At 47.1% G+C, this 24103-nt stretch overlaps 3 protein-coding genes across 7 annotated transcripts; 2 read left to right on the top strand and 1 right to left on the bottom strand.

Annotated features, from left to right (window-relative positions):
- Positions 1-464: 464 nt before the first annotated feature.
- On the top strand, positions 465-6853 carry LOC103634508 (ubiquitin-activating enzyme E1 3). Of its 2 annotated transcripts, none has more exons than XM_008656360.3 (7): positions 465-610; positions 742-1028; positions 1802-2019; positions 2975-3775; positions 3846-4714; positions 4903-5335; positions 5940-6853. In XM_008656360.3, the coding sequence occupies exons 2-7, from the start codon at positions 854-856 to the stop codon at positions 6534-6536; spliced, it is 3093 nt and encodes a 1030-aa protein (XP_008654582.1). In that variant the 5' UTR covers positions 465-610; positions 742-853; the 3' UTR covers positions 6537-6853. The 2 variants fall into 2 exon arrangements, with proteins under 2 accessions (XP_008654582.1, XP_020401722.1); XM_020546133.1 differs by having other exon boundaries at positions 480-610; positions 1136-2019.
- Positions 6854-9641: 2788 nt separating this feature from the next.
- On the top strand, positions 9642-13064 carry LOC100191492 (putative leucine-rich repeat transmembrane protein kinase family protein). 4 transcript variants are annotated; one of them, XM_008669117.4, is made up of 6 exons: positions 9642-10167; positions 10270-10327; positions 10877-11358; positions 11619-11809; positions 11887-12019; positions 12153-13064. In XM_008669117.4, exons 1-6 carry the CDS (start codon positions 10083-10085, stop codon positions 12737-12739), a joined length of 1536 nt encoding a protein of 511 aa, XP_008667339.1. In that variant the 5' UTR covers positions 9642-10082; the 3' UTR covers positions 12740-13064. The 4 variants fall into 4 exon arrangements, with proteins under 4 accessions (XP_008667339.1, XP_008667250.1, NP_001130396.1 ...); XM_008669028.4 differs by having other exon boundaries at positions 9833-10167; positions 10868-11358; NM_001136924.1 differs by having other exon boundaries at positions 9833-10167; positions 10273-10327; positions 12153-12985.
- Positions 13065-13275: 211 nt separating this feature from the next.
- Positions 13276-17954, bottom strand: LOC103634507 (ethylene-overproduction protein 1). The gene is made up of 4 exons (XM_008656355.4): positions 15327-17954; positions 14742-15033; positions 14320-14629; positions 13276-14227 (listed from the first exon to the last, which is right to left on the bottom strand). The coding sequence occupies exons 1-4, from the start codon at positions 17396-17398 to the stop codon at positions 13995-13997; spliced, it is 2907 nt and encodes a 968-aa protein (XP_008654577.2). The 5' UTR covers positions 17399-17954; the 3' UTR covers positions 13276-13994.
- Between the last annotated feature and the right edge of the window lie 6149 nt (positions 17955-24103).

The raw sequence follows: 24103 nt of genomic DNA, 5'->3' as shown, positions 1-24103 counted from the left end.
CACAACGAGGAGTTCGACTTAATCTAGGTGGCGTCTCCCAGTCAGCTTTGTGGCACCAGGAAAATAATATTTAGTTCGTTTTATACTTATTATTTATTTTGTAAGACTTCCGCTATGTAATAAGTACATTTATGGTATTTATCTCTATGTACTCTGTTATTACATGTATTGTTCTTTCTTGACGCACATATGCGACGCACCCCACTTTATTACTTAAATCTGGATGTGACATATTTATAGCCCCGTAGGTCGGCACCAAGATCCATGACGTCTACTTACGGCCACGTTAGATCCACGTTGGCGTCAATCCTTATATCTAGTCGCTAAAAGAATTGGCGCCGACACGTATTAGGTCGGCGTCAATAGTGACGGCGTCGACCTAAGAGTCTATTTTATGAAATGAAACTGTAAATAATGTATATGTGAAAATAAAACCCGAAAAGGAATAAATTGGAAAAAAAACCGACCCGCCTGGCCACGAGTCCACGACTGTTGTATATGCATCTCATCAGCTTGGCCTCCAAGTCGGGAGGAAGGCCGAAGGGGCGACCCGCGGCCGCCACCGCGACCGCTGCGCGAACCCTACCCGCCACTCCGATCGCCACCGCTGGTAAGCCGTACTGCCCCTCGTTGATTCCCGTTTCGATTATTCGATCCGTTTTCCCTGACGCCATTCCCGGTTCTGGGTGCCGGATGCTTTTGGCTTTTGATACGTTTTGATGTTATTGTTGCACGGTGCAGGGGTTCTCGATATATGCTTACGACGAAACGAAGAGAGCGGAGGGAGCCAAGGACGGCGGTGACGCTGTCGTGAAGAAGGCTCGGGGTGGGGGAATCGGCGGTGGCGGAAGAGATGGTGCCGAGGTCGGATGTGGGCGGCGGTGGGAGCAGCAATGCGAGTGGGGTGGTGGAGATCGACGAGGACCTGCACAGCAGGCAGCTCGCTGTGTACGGAAGGGAGACAATGCGGCAGCTCTTTGCCTCGAACGTGCTCATCTCCGGCCTTAACGGGCTAGGGGCCGAGATCGGTGTGTGCCTCACTTTTTTTTTAAAATTTTGTAACACGTTTAATGTTTTCATGTGTATCCTTATGGTTCGGCGAAACAATATCCAATATACAGTAGTATTTATACAGGTTGAATGCTGGATTGCAAAATACAGCTGGGACTGTTGCATTTCATGGACATATGGGCAGAAACTGGGCACGCAAAAGGGTTCACAGCCTTAGACATTTATGCTTCAATGTTTATTTTGTTATGAGGTGTTTGATTTGAGGAATAAGCTAATCTATCATCTTCTCACTCCTCACTTTTTTTTATTTAGTTTGTGGAATGAATTGAGTTGATTCATCACCACCTCATTCCTCATAGTTAGTTAGTACTAACATGAGTAATGAGGCCATCCCACTAAATTTGAGAAATAAGTTCATGATGCACTATCTCATCTTGGATGGAGTGATTCATCAAACCAAACACCCCTTAAAGTTTCTGGTGAATTAGAAATGCAAATGGTGCGGCCATCTTTTCGATTTTTATATACATATTTTGTTTAATATTCTGTTGAATGGCTGTCCTCATTATAAGACATATGGTGGAGTAGTGTAACTGTGCAAGTCACTGCCTCTCACTTGTTTACCTGTATAGTTATTACAATTCGGATCAATACTCATAATGTTTTTCCTTTACTATTGGTCCAGCCAGTAATTAATTGTTTTGTTAGATAACTACCATTGTATTTACCATGAATGTATTATAAGCATTATCTTGGTGAGACCTTTTGAACTAATATTTCCTTTCAACAGCAAAGAATCTTGCTCTAGCTGGTGTTAAATCTGTTACCCTACATGATACTGGAAATGTGGAAATGTGGGACCTATCAGGCAATTTCTTTCTATCTGAGGATGACATCGGGAAGAACAGGGCTGTTGCTTGTGTTGCAAAGCTTCAAGAACTTAACAATGCTGTTCTCATATATACCCTAACAGAAGAATTGACCACTGAGCACCTTCCAAAGTTCCAAGTCTGTTGGTTCTCCGTTGTGCTATTTTTTTTTTTACTTCTCATTGTTGTTTGCATTCAGGATCTGTTTTCAAGTGTATGAGATGACATGTTCTATAAGTATGTTCAGTTTAATTCTTTGTTTTGATAGTAGCAAGAAAATCCATCTTGCCCTTCTTATTATTGGAATATTTTTTATCAGAAATGTAGAGAGTACTAAGGTTCCCTCTAACCTTAAAAGGCCTAATAGACTACATGGGTTGGGCTATGCCCATAACACAAATACATTCTATACACAAAAACAGTCCAACATATATCATCCTGTATTTTTCTTCTCCTGCTCTCCTTTTGATTTTAATGGCTGAACATATGATTGTGAGTAATATGTTCCCTCATCTGAGCACTGTCGTGCTCATAGTGCCAAATGCTTTTCTTTTGTAGGGCCTAGTTGAATTTGTTTTCTTGCACTAAAAAATGAAATGTAGAATTAAATTGAATGTAGTGCAAATCTGTGCACATTCCTTTGCTAATTGCGAGGGTTTATAAATGCCTCAGATGTTTTTTCATGGTATCATGTACATCCATGACCTACCTTTTCCATCCTACTTATGTGAAAAAGGTTGGTTGTTTCCTGTACTGCAGAACCCCTTAACTTTCTATATTGGTGTCTTGCTCTGTGGACCTGTGTCTGGTCATTATCTGCAGAATAGCTGATAGTATTGATAACATTCGATATTCAGCCAACTTAGAACTCTTTAAGTGACCATGGTTAAACTGCTGATTAGTAACACCATATGATTGAAGCCTATTGGCTTAGATAAGTGTAAAACAAATGATAATGTTATGCGTGGTAGCATCAGTGAATATACTGCTTCAGCGTTCAATTTTTTTTTAAAAAAAATTATATCATAAATCAGCAACTTCGTAACTCACCAGCTATTATATAGTGGTCATACTTACAGTTGTTTGATTTTCAGGTGGTTGTTTTCACTGACATTAGTTTGGACAAGGCATTTGAGTTCGATGATTATTGTCGTAATCAGCAGCCTCCAATTTCCTTTATCAAGACAGAAGTCCGTGGACTTTTTGGTAGTGTGTTTTGTGACTTTGGGCCTGAATTCAGTGTTCTTGATGTCGACGGTGAAGATGCACGTACTGGCATAATTGCATCCATCTCCATCACCACTGACAATCGTACAATGGTGTCCTGTGTTGATGATGAGCGCCTTGATTTTCAGGATGGTGATCTTGTTGTTTTCTCAGAGGTCCAGGGTATGACAGAACTGAATGATGGCAAGCCAAGGACAGTAATGTGCGCAGGACCATTTTCCTTTTGCATCGAGGATACAAGTAACTTTGGCACTTATACAAAAGGTGGAATTGTTACACAGGTGAAAGAACGGAAGATCTTGAAGTTTAAGAGTTTGAGAGATTCGATTAGAGAACCTGGGAATTTCCCTCTAAGTGATTGTTCAAAGTTTACTCGCCCTCCTCTGCTTCATTTTGCATTTATAGCTTTGGATAAATTTAGGAAAGAGTTTGGACGCTTCCCTGGTGTTGCTTGTGGTCTGGATGCCCAAAGGTTTGTGGAGTTCACTGCTTCTATCAATGAAGCCACAATTGATTACAAGATAGAAGATGAGCTTGATGAGAATTTGTTGCGGCTTTTTGCTAGTGGTTCTAAAGCTGTCCTGAACCCAATGGCTACTATGTTTGGTGGAATTGTCAGTCAAGAAGCTGTGAAGGCATGTTCTGGGAAATTTCATCCACTGTACCGGGTAATTGTCATGACTTGCATGATATTTTATGGTTGTATGTTGTTACTATCTGATAGTTTGTCTTTGACAGTTCTTCTACTTTGATTCATCCGAATCTCTGCCAACTCACCAATTGGACCCTAAAGACCTGAAGCCATTGAATAGTCGCTATGATGCTCAGATTTCTGTTTTTGGCTCTAAGCTTCAGAAAAAACTGCGGGATGCCAATGTCTTTGTTGTGGGATCTGGTGCTCTTGGATGTGAATTTTTAAAGAACCTAGCTTTAATGGGAGTGTCTTGCAGCCGTAAAGGGAAAATTACTATAACAGATGATGATGTCATCGAGAAAAGTAACTTGAGTCGCCAATTTCTGTTCCGTGATTGGAATATTGGACATCCTAAATCTACAGTAGCTGCCACAGCTGCTAGTGCTATCAATTCCTGCCTGCACATTGATGCTCTCCAGAACCGTGCCTGTCTAGAGACCGAGCATGTGTTCCATGATGCATTCTGGGAGATCCTTGATGTTGTCATTAATGCACTTGATAATGTTAATGCTAGGATGTACATGGACATGAGATGTTTGTACTTCCAGAAACCACTCCTGGAATCTGGAACACTGGGTACAAAATGTAACACGCAAGTGGTAATTCCTCACCTTACTGAAAATTATGGGACTTCACGAGACCCTCCTGAGAAGCAGGCACCCATGTGCACAGTCCATTCATTTCCACACAATATTGACCATTGTCTAACATGGGCCCGCTCAGAGTTTGAGGGTTTGCTCGAGAAGACTCCAAAGGAAGTCAACTCTTTTCTGTCTAATCCCGCTCAATATGCTGCCTCCATGAAAAAGGCAGGTGATGCTCAGGCCAGGGAGTTGCTTGAGCACGTATGTGAATGCCTTGAGAAGGAGTGTTGTGGAACATTTGACGATTGCATAACGTGGGCAAGACTGAAGTATGATTTATCTCCCCATTTTGTTTATTGTTTAGCAACATTTATTTGTTTATTTTGGTCTGCATCAAATAATATTTTCTACCTTAGAGCTTGACTGATTTTACTGAGTATCATTGAAGAAAATAGAACTAGGGATGGTACTCATTTTAGATGCCATCTAATGACCCCCCCCCCCCCCCCTCTTTCAGATTTGAAGATTACTTCTCCAATCGTGTGAAGCAGCTAACATTCACGTTTCCTGAAGATGCTGCCACTAGCATGGGAGCCCATTTCTGGTGTGCTCCAAAGCGTTTCCCTCACCCTCTGGAATTTTCAGCTGCTGATTCATCACACATTCAGTTTATAATGTCTGCTTCCATATTGAGGGCATTGTCTTTTGGAATCTCTATACCTGATTGGGCAAAGGACACTGATAATCTGGCTGATGCAGTCAGTAAAGTTGCAGTACCTGAATTTAAGCCAAAGAGCGGGGTGAAGATTGAGACAGACGTGAAGGCCGAAAACATCTCCAGTGCCTCAGTTGATGACGCTGCTGTTATCGAAGATCTTTTAAGCAGGCTGAAAGCATGTACCAAGAAACTACCTCCGAGATTCCAAATGAAACCTATTCAGTTTGAGAAGGTTAGCCTTATTTAAATCTTCTTTCTTTTATTTGAAAGCTAAGACGTTATGTTTAATTTTTTTTCCTGCTGTTGTTTTTACTCTTTTGAAATTATTTTGAATCTGGGAGGAATTGACATTCTTCTAAATACAAATCAATGGATATGTTCTGGCCTGATAAGCGTAAAGAGTAGCATAGGTTCTGTTGTTCTGACATGTTCCTTCCTGCTTTAGACTGGATTACAGAAGTTAGTTGCCTCTTCTGACACCTTGCTAGTAGTAATCCATTATTTACAGTACCTGCCTCCACGGCTCCAGCGAGATAAAATTCAATTAGCTCTTTTCACTTGACCCCCCCCCCCCCCCCCCCCCCCCCGTTTGTTTCCTGTCTAATTTGTGTAATGCTTCTGTTTCATTATCCAACCAAGGGGGAAATGCGTATTGTGGTTTCTGTTAAAACATAAAATATTGAAGATGAGTGCTATAGTAATATATGGGCATTTTTGTTTAAATGTGAACTGTTGAACATTCTGTATAAAAATAAATTTAATAGAAACTTTAACAGTCGATCCTTTTTGGTATCTTAATTAACACGGCTTTGTATGCATGGCTCATTCCTTTACAGGATGATGATACAAATTTCCACATGGACTTAATTGCTGGTCTTGCAAATATGCGTGCCAGGAACTATGGCATCCAAGAGGTTGACAAGCTGAAGGCAAAAATTATTGCAGGAAGGATCATCCCAGCTATTGCAACTTCAACTGCCATGGCGACAGGACTAGTGTGCCTTGAGCTTTACAAAGTTCTGGCCAGAGGGCACCCAATCGAAGACTACCGCAATACATTTGCTAACCTGGCCCTACCGATGCTCACCACATCTGAACCTCTTCCCCCCACTGTGATCAAGCATGGAGATATGACGTGGACCGTATGGGATCGGTGGTCTATCGAGGGAGACATCACAGTTGCAGAGCTCCTGAAGTGGTTAAGCGACAAGGGCCTGAGTGCGTACAGTGTCTCCTGCGGCACATCGTTGCTCTACAACATAATGTTCACAAGGCACAAGGATCGACTGAGCAAGAAGATCAGAGACGTAGCCAAGGAGGTGGCAAAGGTAGACATTCCAGAATACAGGAAGCATCTGGATGTCGTCGTTGCTTGTGAGGATGACAACGGGAAAGATGTCGACATCCCTCTTATCTCCATTTATTTCCGGTAGGTTGCACTGTGGAAAGAGTTGAATGGGAAAAAAGAGGGTCCCGTGAAAAAGAGATTTGGGTAGATTCATAAGTTCTGTCAATAATATTCTCTCTCTTGTAACTAGAAATCGGTAGCGAAGTGATCACAGCTGGAGTTGCTTGTGGTGCGTCTCCTTACGGTTGTGTACGAGTGCTTGGGGTCCTGCTGTTGCATGCCAACTATTTGCAGGTGTGCAATGTGATGTGGATATTTTTGATGAATGAATCTTCGGAGCTTCAGAATATATTTACGCAGCACTTCACTGCAATCGTCAATGTCAGATAGCAATTTCAGTCTTTTCAATTGTTAACATGGTTCATACTCACATATGATACTGATACATGTCTATTCCATCCTTTTTTAACTTCTCAGCGTGCCTTGAAGGCAACGCGGTTAATTCTCTGAATGAGCAGGGAGTTGCCAGAGCGCTTTTGATACAACGCTGTCACCATTGAGATTGCGATTCTTGACTGTGACCTTAAGGGGGCCTTGGTGAGTGCAGGCCAGCAGTTTGCGGTGGCGGTGCGTCGTCGGTGCGCAGCGGTGAAGTAAACTGTAAGGTGCACGGCGGCCGTGTTCATTTCATTGCGGCTTGGTTCAGTCCATTCCATTCCACGCGTTTCCCTCATGAGGGATGAGGCTGGGCAGTGGCGAGTGGCGACGGAGGTGTCCGTCCCGTGGCCGGTGCGCGGGCCGGCAAGGTCACCCCAGCGTCATCTTATTGCCTCCGCCCTCTGGCACATGCCTGTGTCTCTGGCCGAGGCCAGGCCAGGACCAGGAAACGCTGTCTCTCGCTTTCGCCTCACTCCAGCACTCGAGGCACCAGCACCACGGCCCATCCCTCCCCCCGCGACGGCACATGGATGGATCAGGATGGCCCGTGTCTTACACTCCAAGTCACCGGGCGATGATGCCCGTTCCCCGGCTCCGCTGCCTGCCTGCCTGCCGCCGCCGCATTCCGCTCCACTAGCCAAAGCAACAACTCGCCACGGGACAGTAGGCCACGCGCGGACGCGGTAGCGCCCCTCCTCCCCCGTCACCAGGCACCGAAAGGACGGCACGGCAATATCTTAACCTCCGGAAAGTCGTTGCATTGCCTTTGCCACACACGTATCCGATCGCGATCGTATATTCAGTAGGTGTGGTGGACAATAAACAAACCGGGATCGGGCGGGCGATGTATTGGTATTGGGGACTCAGCGAGCGTTCGTCACCGTCACGCGGCAAGGCAGCGCAACATGCACCTCACGACTTCCTGCAGCTGCACCGCAGTGCAGGGTCTGCAGATCCGCCTGCGCGGCGTTTATCCGTCACCGCAGTGCAGGGAGACAGCAGGCGATCAGGCCAGCTTATTGGCTGCCTACATACCTAACCCGACAAGAATATCCATCAGTTTTTCCTAGCTAACGCTAATAATGGAACGAGAACAACAGCGCCCCGGGTTCGCAATTGCAGCTGGCAGGCGCTAATCATCCGATCCGAGACCTCTCAACTCCCCCAGGAAGCTAGAGCTAGCTCCTGCAGCACTGCTGCTACACATGCTCATCATGATCAAGGAGAAGCAGAAGCCACCGACCGACCCAGCGAGGCCGGCCTGTCTGTCCGTGTCCGTGTCCGTGTCCCCGTCCCCGTCGCACGGCACGGTCGCGCGTCCCCGTCGCCACACCCTCCACCGTCACTTCCTGTCGCCGCACGGCCGCGCGCGCGCTCCCCCACCTGGTTCGCTGCTCTCCGCCCAGCGCCAGCGGCGGAAACGACCGGGCAGCTCTCGGCCCGGCCGCATGGGAATTGGGAATCAGGCAGGTCGCCGCCGTTGGACGCAATAAGGGTTAACAAACACCACCTCTTTTGTAAATCCTGCTGCATGCGCTGCGTTCGTTGATCGCCGGCAACGGTCGAGAAGAACGTGAGCATCCGATCCGATGCGCTTGGGGGATCACCCAAACCCCCCTATCCCCTCTGCCCGTCTGAGATCGCAGTTGACTGCGAATTCATGAGCGTCCAATTAAGTGGCCTGTGTTCGTCTGGGGCTGCTGCTGGGGCGGTTTACCGGTCGCGGTCAACTGGATGAGGCGTCCCCGTCCCCCTCGCTCGCCTGCGATCAGGGCCCGACTGGGGGTTTAATGGCGATTGTGGCATCCCGTCCCGTGCGTTGCTTCACGTGATGCTGCTGGTATAGTAGACCTCGACGTGCACGTCGGCATCGGCGCAGATGCCTGTAGGCTGTAGCCCTCGGAAGGGCGCGCGTCAGATAGAGATTGCCAAAGACATGTACACCCTCCATATTCCTTCTAATGGTTATATAGTAATAACAAATATTTCTTTGAACAATTTTTTATTTGATTATCTAAATATAGCCATCTTTTGTTTTGAATTCCTGGCTAGTTAAAATAGAAAACAGAAATAACTACCTAGACCGCAAATAAAAATATAGAAACAAACCATGCATTGAAAGAGTAAAAAGTAAAGCACACATAAAATATAGAAAAAATATTGAAATCTTAAAAATATAGAACACAACTTTTTTTACATACAAATAGACCTCTAAATAATAATGATTTATATAATAAATTTTATAAAGACTCATGAAGATACTTAAACCTGACTGAGCCTTCTCAACAAGCTGATAGATTACCATGACATAAGCCTTGTCATGTCACAACTTGTTACATACACCACAATATTTTAGGCGAGCATTTGATTTAACGTCATAACCTACTATTTCTTTATTCTCGACACCCCGTCCCGTGTGTCCAGTGTCCTAAACCCTCCTTTTTTGAGGAAAAAATATAGCCACCAAGAAACATCCAAGCAGGTGACGTTTGGTTCATATATTGGTAACATAATGAGTAACCGATAACGTTAAATCATGTTTGTTTAAATCTAACCATAATTAATACCACATTAGAAATAGATACTGTCTTATTCAAATTTGTTACCGCTAATATTCGAGCGTGAATCGTTAACATTACCATTTTCGTTACATTTCGTAAACCAAATGTACCATAGCGATGTGACTGTGGATTCAAAGCCCGATGTCCTTTCGAAACCACATAAAATTTATAACGTTGTCGTGTCAAAGATTGAGCAACAGAGGCGTGGCAAGTTTTCAAACCCCCTAACGCAGAGCCATGTCTCTAGGAATTATTGGGTAAGCTTAGATTAACCTGGGATTCATATCTGCGAAATGATTACAACAACAACCAAAACATTTTTAATTTATAAAAATTAAAAAAAGGAATTCTGAAAGCCCTTCAGTTGTGTGGTCGCCTTCGTGCCGCCTCCTTTCCCTGTCTTCCGCCCCACCAGACCAGACCAGACCACCACCCTCCGGCTGCTACTTTTGCGCCTCCACCGCCCATCCCCAAAGCCCCAACCGACTGCGCGTCCCCTCTCCTCCCAAACGCATTCCATCCTCTCTCCTCCAGTGACAGCCTCCGGCGCCTCCTCGGGCTGCCATCCAGCCCGTGCCACTGCCACTGCCACTGCACTTGCTGTGCCGACCCGAGCTGCGGTCGAGTGAGCAATGGAGCGGCGGCGGCGGCGGCCACCGAGGCTGCCGCTCCTTGTGTTCGTCTTAGTTGCCACCACTTGCCCCCTCGGGAGCTCAGGTTTGTTTCTTCTCCTTGGACTTTGGATTTCGTCGGAGTAATTGAGGTCATCGGGTGCGCATTTGGGCTTATGGTGTTCTGCTGCTGCCTCCCTGCTCGCAGCAGGGATTGGAAGCTTCGGAGTCGGTGCGGAGAGCAATGGAGCTTCGTCTAGTTTTAGGTTAGTGTGCTCAGATTCTTAAAATTACATCTTCATGTTGTTACTTTTTATACTCTCGGAAATATGTTTATTACTCGCTAGAAATGGGTACAGCTGTTTTTTTTTATATTCAGCTTGGAGGCTTGGATGCTTTTTTGGGTTTGGCGTGTTGTCACACATGGGCTAGCAAATGGGGAAAAAAAAAGTTGTGAATTTGGTTTTTTGACCTTGTAAAGAGTTGCCTCTCAGGCTCTGGGTTGAATTGAACTGGCATCAGAATCAGCCACCGGGTATTTGGATCTTTTTAACTGTTGTCATGCTTCTTTTTGTACTGGATCCAGCAGTAAAGCTTTGGAGTAAAAGCCATATAGTGAAGGATGGCTAGGTCAAAAAGAAAACCCCGTTTCAACTTCAATTCTGATTTCTGAAGCACAATTGACCGTTTAGAAAGTAAAAAAATAATTAGGTGAATAAAAATTAATCAAGTGAATTATTTTTTCATACTGCCATCTATAGAAAATGTGTCTTCTTGGCTTGCCAATATGACTAATCCTTCTGTAGAAATTCCAGGACCAGGAGTCTGCTGCAGATTGGAGACAGAAACGAAGATGGCCTATTTCATCTGCCACATACACGGGCTCTCACGCACAAGAGCAGATCTCATAGAAAAGTTCCAACACCCGCACCAGCACCAGAGTCCGCTCCAGCACCCTCACCATCCATGTCTCCACCGGACAGCTCACCGTCTCCGTCACCACATGGTTCACACCCAATGCCACGCCAATCAACTTCACATCGTCATCCATCCATAACACCTCCACATTTGGTCAGGCCTGGGCCTAGGCAAGATGGAAATGATCCTTTGGTTTATACTCCAGCTCATTCTCGGCATAAACATTTTTGGACAACCTATGGTTTAGTTGCAGCAGGGATTGCGGTTTTCCTTTTGGTATCAGCAGCTAGTATTCTCTGCTTCCGAGCTAAGAAAATGGGAACCGTAAGGCCATGGGCGACAGGTCTAAGTGGACAATTGCAGAAAGCTTTTGTAACTGGTATGGCTTTTTCCTATCTATGTATATACCATATAGGTGGTACTGTTCCAGTTTTACATCACAGTGTTTTTTGAGGAATCTAGAGGGCCCAGGGCCCTACAGTGAATATATTAAATCAAATAAAAAGGAAAAAAGAAAAAGAGATAGAAGTGACAAATCAAGAAACAAAGAAAGAGACAAAGAAAATTAAAAGATACCTACTTTACACCAGAGTTTGTGTCCTACATGGCTACATCACAGTGTTGTAATCATATTTCTAGGTGTACCTTCGCTGAAACGATCAGAGCTGGAAACGGCATGCGAGGATTTCAGCAACATAATTGGTTCTACCTCTACCTGCATGCTGTACAAGGGAACTTTATCTAGTGGAGTTGAAATCGCAGTGGCCTCAAGCTTGGTAACATCTGCAAAGGATTGGTCGAAAGAAAATGAATCGCAGTACAGGAAAAAGGTATCGTACAGTTATCTTCAGTCTGCTAGATACACAACTTTCTTAATTTTAATTGATGAAAATGATAATTGTTTCAGATAACAAACTTGTCCAAAGTAAGTCACAAGAATTTTATGAACTTGCTTGGCTACTGTGAGGAAGAGCATCCCTTTACCAGAGTGATGGTATTTGAATATGCTCCAAATGGGACACTTTTTGAGCATCTCCATGGTAAGCGCGTTGCTGTCATGAGTTTCTCAGTTTCATCTGTCACAAAAACTGTTCTTCAGCGTGTAGAGTTTTATCACTATGACTTCTGCATTGTTGATCAAAGTTTGGCAATGCCTTCCTGATTTCACCGCAGTCAGGGAAGCAGAGAAGCTTGACTGGATGGCACGGCTCAGGATATCCATGGGCATTGCTTACTGTCTTGAGCACATGCATCAGCTGCAAACACCAGCTGCGCTGAGGAACTTTGACTCGACTACAGTATACCTTACTGATGACTTCGCCGCAAAGGTCTCGGATCTTGAATTTTGGAATGACGCAAAGGGACATAATTCTACTACAAACAATGAACTGGCTTTCTCCCCAGACATGGAGGACATTGTGCGCAAGTACGGCATGGTGTTGTTGGAGATATTGACCGGAAGAGTTCCTTCCTCCGAGGATGACGGACCACTGGAAAATTGGGTGTCTCGCTATTTTGAAGGCGGGATGCGTCTTGAGGAGCTGATTGACCCTAGCATCGGCTTCTTCCCCGAGGACACTGCACGAGCCCTTTGTGAGGTTGTGAGGTCCTGCATCGATCGGGATCCAAAGAAGAGACCGCAGATGAAAGAGGTCGCAGCTCGGATGAGAGAGATCACCGCGCTAGGGCCTGATGGGGCAACTCCGAAGGTGTCACCGCTCTGGTGGGCTGAGCTTGAGATTATGACTTCTGAGAGCTGAGTTCGACGCATGCCAGATGATATTGTTTCTCCTAGTGTGACTGAGAATTCTTTGAGCTACTACTGGCTGCTGCTAATCTTGTTTGTGGAAGTGGTGATTAGGTAGAATTTGTTATGTGTGCAGAATTGCATATAGGGATTGGTATTGTACTTGTACATGTCAAGAAGGTTTAACACACAACATACTGATACGCAGGCATTCCAGCCAGGTGAGCAATAGAAAGCATGTGTGGCTTGTTTTTGCTGCAATAGCTCTTTTGTCAAGCAATCGCCACTGGTATTGCCTTGTTCTACTGAGGTTGAAATTGCAAATCCTTTTGGTTCTATCCCCAGATTTGGGTTGGTATTGTTTAGTAAGAGGTGAAAGAACAGTTCGCTTTGTGCAAACCACGTCGACGCAGCTACATGACTTGCAGAGGCGCTATTTCAAAGAGGCTCCGTGGAGGAGACGACTGCCAGCGCATCTCGTTTTCTATGGGCGGGATTATAAATCGTGAGCCTGATTATAAACTCCCATTGGGCCAAATAACAAAGTACTAGCTGAACAAGCTGCGGTCGGTGATTTGGAATTGGAACGAAAGAACAAAGCGTAGTTGTGAACACGAACGAACGTGTAGCAATGCAGCAGATGCATGTCAGGGCCTCGTTAGCTGGAGGCACGACGGAGCCACGACTCATACATAATACAGCGTGCAGTCGGCAGCAGGAAGAATCTTCCCTTTCGCGCTGCGTTACTTTAAAAAAACTCGTATTCTTTTGTAATCAGTCGTGCCTCCAGATGCACGTCACAAGGCATAAATTCAAGCAAAAGAAGAAAAAGAGGAAGATTCGTTGGTACCGCCGGCGGTTTGCACACCCTGCTGACCTGGCTCTCATTCTCCAGCCGCCTCTCCTTCCTCTCTTCTGACCGGAGGTGCTGGTCGTCTTCAACCTTGGATGCACATATGTGGTGCAGTGCAGTGCAGTGCATGCTCTTTGTCACCTCACCTGCGCAGTCTACCCTTAAGGCAACACGCACTCAATCTCCTGCGGTGCTGCCTCCCCATGTCCAACTCTAACAGTAACAGAACTAAGGCTCTTGTATATACTCTTAGAAGAGATATGTGCATGTTCCGGTGCTCCTGCCTCACTGATCTGCAGCTTCCACCCCATGAGAGTAGAGAAGAGATCGTCTCATCATCCTGCCTCGCAAAAACCGCAGCTGAATCGACGACGAGGAGAGCGGCGGCCTGCCGGCCGGCCGGCCGGCTGGCTGCCTAGCTCTGGGGTTCGGCCTTGGTGGTGGAGGCTTTGCTGTACAGCTCCAATGTGTCGCCGTGGGTCGGGTCCAGGCAGAGCGCGGCCTCGCAGTCCCGCAGGGCGCTCTCGCGCTCGCCCATGGAGTCGAAGAACGCCGCGCGGAGGTGCAGCAGCTGGAGGTCCGGCTTGAAAGCTATGGCTCCTGACAGCTCCGCGATCGCCTCCTCCTCCTTGCCCTCGTCCATCAGTACTGGGGGGATGAAACAGAGAAATGCAAACATTACTTAAGAGTTATGATATGCAAGATGCATGGCCATGTGATATGTTAGGTACTTGACTCACCAGCTGCTCTGTATCTGTAAGGATAAGTCCTGGTAGGATCAAGAAGCGTCGCCATGTTCAGGTCGCTCCTCGCAGCTTCGCGCTCACCGTATTCCGACCGCTTTTCATACGCCGACGCGCAGTTGCTGGCAATCTCCACGAGCTTCGTCATCTCCTCAAACGCAACCTTTTTCCTGTTTTTCAAGTAGTGGACTCGAGCTAGGCCCTGATGCGCCCGTGTGTGCTTTATGTTCAGCGCGATGCCGTAGCACTCGGCAGCCTCGTCCAGCATGTCACAGTCCACGTAGATGCTCCCCATGTTGTTGTATGCCTGATATAAAAGATGTCGTCGTCGTACGTTAGTACTGTGATGAATGATGAGCACAAACGATGAACACGAGTCATGACGTACTAGAGAGTGTGCGCTCGAACGAGATTCTTACCTGCCCCTTGCGAAGGTTGTCGGAAGCACAGCTGTTGGCATGTTCCAGAAGCTGGACCACGGAGAGCGAGGATTCCGTGTCAAGGCTAGAATCTCCTAAGGCGTACGCCTTGAGGAAGAAGGCTTCGAATGATCTCTGGAGTCCGATCGACTGCTCGGCCTTGGCTAACGCTTCGTCGCGATGCCCACTGTCATACAGAATCCACCCTTCGTATACGAGCCTCTCATGCTCATGGAGCGTGCTGTTCCGAGCATATCGCAAACTGCGCATGGCAGCTTTCTGACAGTTTAGCCTGCAATATATAAAAAAAGAAATAACTATTATAAGTTGTTCAAAGGTCCTGGTTAGAGGCCATCCACTCAATTAATAGCTAGTCGGTAAAGATTAGCCGGGGTGAATCTAAATAAATCCGGCTAGTAGTTCAACTAATTGTTATCTTGCAGTTCCCTAGATATAAAATATCTGATTTCGAGAATTCTAATTATTGACCCTCCATCAAGTTTTGGATTTAGCAAACATGTCATATCATATGAATCAGTAGTTTGAAAAAGGATTTATATATTCTCAGATGCAGCTGTACTGTACCTTAGAAGGAGAAGTGACTGTCGAAACCGCAAGCTGCTGTTTCCGGGTTCCCTGGAGAGCATCTGCTGGACAACCGCCAGAGAGCCGATGTCATCCACCGCCGACCACCGACCGTACAGCTGCATCCAGCAATCCGCCATATCCCACTGCTGCACCTGTCCTCGGAGGAGCTCAATCAGCTGCTCCCCGTGCATTCTCCCGTGGAACATCATGTAGGTTGGATCCAACGTCAATATCGCCCTCACGTCCTGCACAGCCAGCTCGCACTGCTCAAGCGCAAGGTAGAACCACGCCCGGAGCTCAAGGCAATCGGTCGCCATCTTGAAACCGACGACCCTGCTGATCTCTGCGATCGCGGACGCAGCATTGTCCTCCTCCAGCAGCGCGCACGCACGATATTTGTACGGGAATGTCATCGTAGGGTCCAGCTCCGTCGCCGCCTGCAGATCAGCCAACTTCTCCTTGCCGACACAGTACAGGGAGCGCTCTTGGTACATCCACCCGGCGGGTTCGTCGTACTCGCCGAGAATACTGTTCATTAGCTTGTACGCGGCGTACTTGTGCCCGCGCTTGTACTTGGCACGTGCCTCTCCGGCGACCGAGTACACATGGCCCTCGCCGACGGCGGCCTCGAACCACTCCTGCGCTTCCTCGAACTCGCCGCGCTGGAGCATCACGCACCCGAGCTGGTGCAGTGCCAGCTGCTTCTGCCATGGCTGCTCCGCGAATTCATTCAGCCTCTCCAGCAGCATCACCGTGGTGTTCGACCTCATGTCCTGCTCCATGGCGACGTAAGAGAGGAAGTGGTAGAGCGCGAAGGACGCGTTACCGGAGATGTCAAGGCGCTCTCGCCCCTCTGGGCTGCAGAGCAGGCGCGCGATGTCCGGGCACGTGAGCGACTTGGGGAGCTCCCGCAGGAACGCCTGGAGGCAGGAGGCGACGAGGAGGTGGGAGGCCTCCTCGAGGCCGATGTCGATGAGGGACCGGGCGTCGTCGAGACCCCGCACCATGGCCGCGAGCTGGTTGTCGCAAGCTGCCTTCAGGCCCTCGCAGCAGAACTTGTTGGCGAATGCGAGGAGCTGGGAGATGACGTCGGGCGGGAAGTCGTCCACGCGGCCGTGGCGGCTGTAGGCGGAGACCGCGCGCATGCCGCGCGGCGTGATGCCGTCGCGGGAGAAGTCGATCCGGTCGCGGTGCGCCTCGGCGAACCCGCCGTAGAGGAGGGTGTTGAGCGGCTTTGAGAGCGCCGCGATGCACGACCGCTCGCACGCTACCTCCTCCTCGCCGATGATGAACCACAGGTCATTGGTCTCCGGCTCCTCCTCCTCGCTCATCTCGGAGGCGGCGCCCGACGTGTTGCGCCTCAGGCGGTGCGGTGGAGGGGTGACTGGAGGAAGCGGTGGGCGGCGGCACGGGCAGACCGGGTCCACGCTGTGGGAGTGGGACACGCTGGCGAAGACAGCGGCGCGGGGGCACTCGAGCAGCGGCGTCGTCGCGGTGCAGGGCGCGAGCGGCGGCGGCGCCGGGTCGAGCTCGTCCTCGCGGCGCTCGTACCGGAGCCACGCGGCGAGCACGGCGCGCCGGTGCGGGTTGTCCGCGTGGACGCGCGCGGCCCGCAGCGCCCGCCGGATCAGCCTCGCGTCGCCGATCGACTGGAACAGCGCGTGCTGCTCCAGGTACGCGTCGCAGAGGTCGTCGTCGCCCCCCGCCGTGGCGGCCGAGACCCGCCGGTACGACGCGGCGAGCACGCCGACGTGGTCGACGGGGCGCAGGCACGCGTCCAGGGCCGGCTCGAGGGCGTCGGCCACCGGGAGGCCGCACGGCAGGTGCGGCTCGGGCACGAAGGCGCCCGACGTGGACGGCGCCGCGTGCGGGTAGTACAGCGATCCGGACCGCATCGAGATGGTCTTTGGCGGCGGAGGAGGCTGGGGCTTGCCGTTGCTGCTCCCTCCGGCATCCCCCGAGCCGGACGTGGAGGCTGCCCCAACGGAGCTTAAGGCGTATAATTGTGCGGCTTTGCAACCCTCGATCAGCTTCAGGCTCTTTATCGTCGTGAGGAAGTTATTGGTCATGGTGAATTCCGCAGCCGGCTTACCCCTCCTCTACGTCCTCCTCCCCTCGGCTATCGCGCGCGCGTTTGGCCAGCAGCCTGTCGCACGGCGACGATCGTGCCAGAGCGGGAGTTCTCCGGCGGAACGGCTGGTGCGCGCGCGTCGCCCCCGCCCTCCCGCCCGGCCGCGCGTCCCCGCCGTGCACCCAGGCGTGACCTGTGTAATGCCGTTGGTTGCGGGGGGCGGCGGGAGTGGGCCGGGGGCGCGGGGAGACGAGGCGCTTCGTTGAGGACGGAGGGGAAGGACACCGAGGAAGGCGGGGAGCCGTAGCTGCTGCCGCCCTCTTCTGCAGGAGTTTATTATTTTGTAATTTTTAGCTAGTTTTCAGCCCTGCTGTAATCGTGGGTTTTCGCTTGCGATGGACCTCTTCCCTAGAGCGTGGGGAGGGAACAGCAGGAAGTCAGGAAACATGTTCAAATCTCACATAGCAACATGATGTACGGTCTTGCAATGGCGTTCAAACTAGTACATAGCTCGTGCTAAATACAGTGAGAGGGGGAATGATATGTGATTTAAATAATATTGTCTATTAAATTTGAGTGAGTAAAAAAGAGAGTAAGTTAACCTATAATCTGAACCGTTGATTTTGATGATATATTGGATGTAATTTATTTGGTAGATTTAGTGAAGATAATTTAGTTGAGTGAATTTTGTAAAGTTTAAGCTGAAGAATTATATAGTGATATAAATATATAGAGTGAAGTGCACCACATGTCTCTTAATCTGAGTGTGTCATCTAGATCCTCAAACTCTTAAAATAATTTTTTTGGTCTACAAACTTGTTCCTAAACGCAGCCTAGATCTAAACGGATCCACTACAAGAAAAAAGGCAAACGGTGTCGGCCAAAAACTCACACTCTTACTGAAATAAGCCGACACTCTTAGTATAAGAGTGTCGGTTGCCGACACTCTAAATTCGACGCTCTTATTCGTATAGAAGTGTGGAGACCGACACTCTTATATTAAGAGTGTCGGTTCAACACGCAACCGACACTCTTATCTTAAGAGTGTCGGCCAGTGATGTGGCGGACACTCTTACTGAGCGCGCGGTCACCAGCCTCCCTGAGCGCATATAAGAGTGTGGGGGTCGACACTCTTACTGAATAAATTTTTTTAAATACCCAGTTTTATTTTTCTCCCTCCCCGGATGGGAAGCCTCCATAACAGCACAATACAAGCACAACATTCAATATATCACAATACAAGCGCCATATTCAATATGTCATAACACAAGCACCATATTCAATATTCATACAAGTTCAAGTCCATAAGAAAGAAGTTCAAATCCATCTGAAACAAGTTCAAGTCCATAAGAAAGAAGTTCAAATCCATCCGAAACAAGTTCAAGTCCATACAAAACGCAATGATAGTAAGTTCCACATAAGCCTCCATATTAATTCATTCCGTTGGTGGGTCATTGGAGCCGCCGCCACTTGGGTTCATCAATAAGTCCATAAACGTGCTCTGATCCAGAGGCGGACTAGCATGATGTGAGCCTGAACCCTTTAAAAGAAACAAAAATTTATTAGTTTACCGAGTAACTAATTAAACATATACATAGACTGTAACATATACATGCATGTTTTCTAGTAACTGCTTAAACAACGAAGCAAATAGAGATGCAAAGGATATCAACTTAACGTACTGATCCTAGTGAGTGTGAGGGCAATCCTGGTGAGTGTGACTGACCGCGAGGAGGAAATCCCCACGGCATCGGCGGCGGCATCTGTGTTTGCATCGGTGGCCAAATGCCTGGCTGGCGAGGTGCCCACGACATCATTTGCCCTCCTATCAGACCCGATGGCATCAATTGGTCTTGGACAGAAGTTGCAGAACCCTGAAACAGAAGACACACTTTTGTTTATGATTAAGAAGTTGCGGTGATCAACAATAAAAGTAACTATAGATCATGCGAATGACAAAAGTTTAAAATAGATCATGTACAAGCAAACATGTAGAAAGACAGAGAGCAAGCAACCAATGATTATCGGACAAATGATGTTTAGTAGACGATTGTACCTGTGATCCATCCGCCCCTGCAGTGGAGCGATCCGATGATTGTCCAGACACTAGATGAGTGATGATAGGGGGTTGTTGAAAAGGCGACATGCCGAACTGAGTTCCGGCACCTCCGTACATCTGCAAATAGATTATTCATCAGTTTTTCAGTTAATCGGACTTAAGAAACAACGAAAAAACAAAAAATTGATACCTGATGTAGCATCCAATTTTGCATCTGTTGCATCTGTTGCTGCACTTGTTGCTTATATTGCGTCATACTCTCCTCCATCTGAGTCATCTTCTCAAGCAGCTCTCCTTCACGTGCAGATGATCGTCGGGGTCGATTCGACCCAGCTGAGAAATTGGACCGTCTACTGTAACTCCGACGGGGGACAACACCGTGGCCGATTGCTAACCTGTAAGAGTATCATATACATACATATATATATATATATATATATATATATATATATATATATATATATATATATATATATATATATATGTAGTAAATGACAAGACATCACTAAACAGTAACAACGTGACAAGCACATATACCTCCCATGTGGCACGCCTCCACCAGCCTTATAAGCCGCCTCCGTATCGAACTCACCAGTGAGCCAGTCCGCGTCTGGACCATTTTTGTCTCTCACGTTCTCAATGTAGCGAGCCTGTGAAAAAATCATCCAAGTTACAGACAAAGGCATATCATGTTCATGTTAGAGTCAATTTTCATACTTACCAGTTTCTCTGTCGCATTACTATCATTCAGTATTTCCGGATGATTCGGATCGGGACCCTTGTGTCCCTCGACGAAGACTTGAAGCAAAGTAGGCTCCACTCCATTTCGAGCCTCCTGCAACACATGATTAGAAAGTCTAGACAAGTCTATGCAATTAACAATTGACCAGGCAATTTGACACATACCATACGTGCGGCCTTGCCAACGTGTCCATCTGCCCCGAAGAAGTGGACCCCTGGCTTGCTCAATCGATTCATACGATTTCTATTAGATATGGACAGGAACTCCTCAGAAGCCCAATACTTGCACATCCACGCCCAAGCATCTGAATGGTGGCTCAACCAATCCACCTCACTCTCTTTGTACTGCTGAGCAGTCAGGTGGATTTCCTTTGCCATATTCGCGTCACAATAGTTCCCCTGGCGCTTTTGGTACACCGTGACGGCCCTCAATCGTGCTTTATACATCATGCCCTTTACTGCTCTATCTGCTGAGCCATTGAATACCTCACGCACATATGGATCATCCAAGGTATAGGGGTCGCACACGCGAAATTGGCCCTGCAAATTTGAAGATCACCAGAGACTTACAAATGCAAAATCTGAATTAAATTTGAATATCACAAGAGACTTACCCAAAACAAATCCCACACTTTGCTTGTGTATGTCCCGTCGTTCCCGTACGGCTTGAGGTCCCAATGAGCCCAGTAATGAGCAGCTATCTCTTGACCGCCCTCTGTCACCATCGCCGGGTAGGCGAATCGCAAACAAATCCCCAACTCTGTGAGGACTGGTGTGCGATGCCCTGTCCCGTCCCAACTAACCTCCTTCCATGCCCTAGTGCCTTTCGGTTCAATAACCCTCCGCTGATCGAAGGGTTTAGAAGGCTTCAATGTGAGGGACCGACGAAACCTGCAAATGAAAGTTTGTTATTTCACAATGAAAATCATTTATTTAAAACTTCAACTCAACAATAAGAATACCTGATGGCACGCCATGGCGCAGCCTGTGTGGCAGCCTCCTTTGTAGAAGCGTCTGCTCCAGAAGTCTCCTCTCCATCCTCCAGTTCTGCGGCAGCTTCCTCAGCCTCCTCGTCCATAGCCGCCTCCGCAGTAGGTGCCACAGTAGGTGCCACTCAAGCAGCTGCATGCGAAGTAGCCCCTTCTGTATTAGAGGGTCCGCTGGTATCCCGCATCTCCTCTAGGGAGGCAAGCAACTGCTCTTGCCTGCTCCTGTTTGTTGTGGTGCCCTGAAATGTAAACAAATTTAGATTGCTAGCTGGTCCTAGTAATTGAACTAAGAAAAAAACAAGTACCTCAAACATGTTAGGAGTACCACTGGAACCCCTTGACCTTCGTTGTCTGGATCTCCTACCAGACGAATCCATCCTAAACATCTGTAATAAATTCACAAAAGAGTAAGTACGAATAAATTTTTCACAAAGTAATGCATATTAAATAAACAAAAACAAGAGTGTGCTATTACATCTATGAATTATGTATCAAAAATCGTCGGCATCAGAGTCCTCTTCGGCGACACGTGTATTAAGTTGTTCAACCCATTGTTGTGTTTCAAGAACTGTTTCTTCAAACCTTTGACGTTTTGAATTTGATGAAACTGGTTCCTCCATTAACTCTACGGTAAGAGAAGCTAACTCATTTAATCTTGCCCTTCGGATACAATACTATCATTGTCGCTATCGTCTGCTTGATCACCGACTTCTTGGAAGACATCATCATCATCATCGTTGGTGCTTAAATTGTAGTTTTGATATCGGTAAGGGTGAACCTCTGGATTAACTTTATATGCAACCCACCAGGTTTTAAAACTTTTATGAGGATAACTCAAATAGTACACCTGATGCGCTTGATGTGCCAGGATGATATTGTTGTACTCATTTCCTTTATACCTTGATGCGTGCTTTACCTCCACCATCCCGAATTCGTCAACTCGCGTGCCAACATGTGGATCAAACCATATACAATCAAACGTCACAAGTCTCAAAGGTTTGTGACCTCCAAATGTATACTCGGTTATGTCTTGAACAATACCATAATAGTCCTCCAATTGTCCATCATCGCTATACGAACTTGCTACAACTCCACTGTTTGTTGTAGCTGCAAGTGGATGACTCACTTCTAGTTTTGCTGTTCGAAAACGGTATCCATTAATACCATAACGATCAAATTTTCTTGCGGTCAATTGACCATGTGATATTTGTTGCAAGTCTTTGGAGACACTGGCTTCAGGTTTCTTACACTACAAAAATGAGGAACAAATAAAAATAAATACTTCGCAACATCTGAACTTAAGTTAGAAAAAAAGATAGGCATGGAGGAAATTACATGCTCGTGGAACCACTGCACGAAGGACGGGCCACCGTGTAACCCTTTCAAGCGTAGGTCATCCAACTGCTTTTGAGTAAGTTGTTTGTTGGGTTTATATATGCTATCAAAGATTTGGAAATAAGGATGAAGTTCCGGCATATTGACATACAAGAAAAGCAAGGTCTTGTTACGCTCTATCGTTCCCACAAGATGTGATGTGTAAGCTCCGACACCTTTACCGTCCCACTTAAAAGCACTTAGATCAGTGATTGGAGCTTGCTCGACAACATGGTACCGTGTCGTTTGCGCATTCACGTTGTTTGTGTGTGAAAAATACTTGCTTGAGAATAATGTGATCTCTCTGGCTGCGAACGCCTCTGCAATACACCCCTCAACCCTTGCCTTATTCCGCACCATTCCTCTGAGTTTTTTCAATTCTCTTTCTTGACTATACATCCACCTGAACTGTGTAGGTCCTCCTACCAACGCTTCCCAAGGAAGATGCACAAGCAAATGTTGCATACAATTAAAAAATCCAGGTGGGAATACTTTTTCCATCTTACATACAAGGACAACGATTTCCTTCTCAAACTGTTGGGGACTTGTTCTCAAATGCTATGAATCAAGAACAAGGCAACATAAAGTGTTAAATGTTAATGTCCTTCGTCCAACGAAGCATTATTCCTTTGGGGATTAATAGACCTTGGACGAAGGTTGATGACAATACGATTACGAAGATTAAATCTTCGTAATTGTAATTTAATAGATTGTATAAAATAACATAAAATATAGAGTATCAAAGGTAAACGAATCATAAACGAACCACATTATATTTACTCAGTACATTTAATCATTGAATACAGTTATACCTCTGCCTTGGCAAAGATTGGTTCCCGAATGATACGATTGTCAATACAGGAATGCGTGAACAGTAAAGGAATACTGTTCACTATTTATAGGCACAGGGCGCAGCCTGTGAGAGATTACAAGTATGCCCCTTATGAAAGTTTACAACATTGACTCAGACCTTTATGGACTAAAAGGTCATTCTATCTTTAAGTCGGTTTGTAATACCGAAGCTTCATGAAGAGGGACCTTCGGCCATCTTATACAAACAGCTTCAGCCGAAAACCGCTTCTTCCTAGAAGACCTTCGGCGACGAAGCATAGGCCCAACAGTAGCCCCTTTCGCGGTGCTAGATCGTTTTTCGTAACGAGCTTGATCCGTGAAAAAAGTCTCTTAAGCCTCGGAGCGCCGAAGGTCTAAAAAACACCTTCCCTGAGCTCGTTGTCGAGAAACGATTCAATTTCTCAGCGTGTAGCGGCCCCACCTTTCAGAGTTACTGTTCGGTCTCTGCGGTCCACCATGCAGCGAGTGCGAGCGGGTGTCCGCCTGGTGTAAAAATCCTGGCGCTTCGCCTTCTTACCTGCAACACTATATAAACAGACGAGTAGGTGTGAAGTTACCACAACATTCATTGCTATTTTGCACTGTTTTGCTGCCAAAATTTTTAACCGCCGCCGAAGCTTGTCTGTCGGAATCGAACGAAGCTCCAGTTTGTAACCTGCTTCGGAGGAAGAAAGTATCAAAGTTCCAC

The sequence above is a fragment of the Zea mays genome, chromosome 1 (assembly GCF_902167145.1).
Source record: "Zea mays cultivar B73 chromosome 1, Zm-B73-REFERENCE-NAM-5.0, whole genome shotgun sequence".
NCBI lineage: Eukaryota > Viridiplantae > Streptophyta > Magnoliopsida > Poales > Poaceae > Zea > Zea mays.
The sequence above is the reverse complement of the archived record's forward strand: the minus strand, read 5'-3'. Positions and strand labels throughout refer to the sequence as shown.

Bases quoted from the DNA above. Each gene is read 5' to 3' on its own strand.
- LOC103634508 (XM_008656360.3), top strand. From the start codon at position 854: ATGGTGCCGAGGTCGGATGTGGGCGGCGGTGGGAGCAGCAATGCGAGT. The intron at 3,776-3,845 runs GTAATTGTCATG...TGTCTTTGACAG, and splicing joins AATTTCATCCACTGTACCGG to TTCTTCTACTTTGATTCATC. The intron at 4,715-4,902 runs GTATGATTTATC...CCCCTCTTTCAG, and splicing joins ATAACGTGGGCAAGACTGAA to ATTTGAAGATTACTTCTCCA.
- LOC100191492 (XM_008669028.4), top strand. From the start codon at position 10,083: ATGGAGCGGCGGCGGCGGCGGCCACCGAGGCTGCCGCTCCTTGTGTTC. The intron at 10,168-10,269 runs GTTTGTTTCTTC...CCCTGCTCGCAG, and splicing joins TTGCCCCCTCGGGAGCTCAG to CAGGGATTGGAAGCTTCGGA. The intron at 10,328-10,867 runs GTTAGTGTGCTC...ATCCTTCTGTAG, and splicing joins GGAGCTTCGTCTAGTTTTAG to AAATTCCAGGACCAGGAGTC.
- LOC103634507 (XM_008656355.4), bottom strand. From the start codon at position 17,398: ATGACCAATAACTTCCTCACGACGATAAAGAGCCTGAAGCTGATCGAG. The intron at 15,034-15,326 runs GTACAGTACAGC...TATATATTGCAG, and splicing joins CAGTCACTTCTCCTTCTAAG to GCTAAACTGTCAGAAAGCTG. The intron at 14,630-14,741 runs GTAAGAATCTCG...CTTTTATATCAG, and splicing joins ACAACCTTCGCAAGGGGCAG to GCATACAACAACATGGGGAG.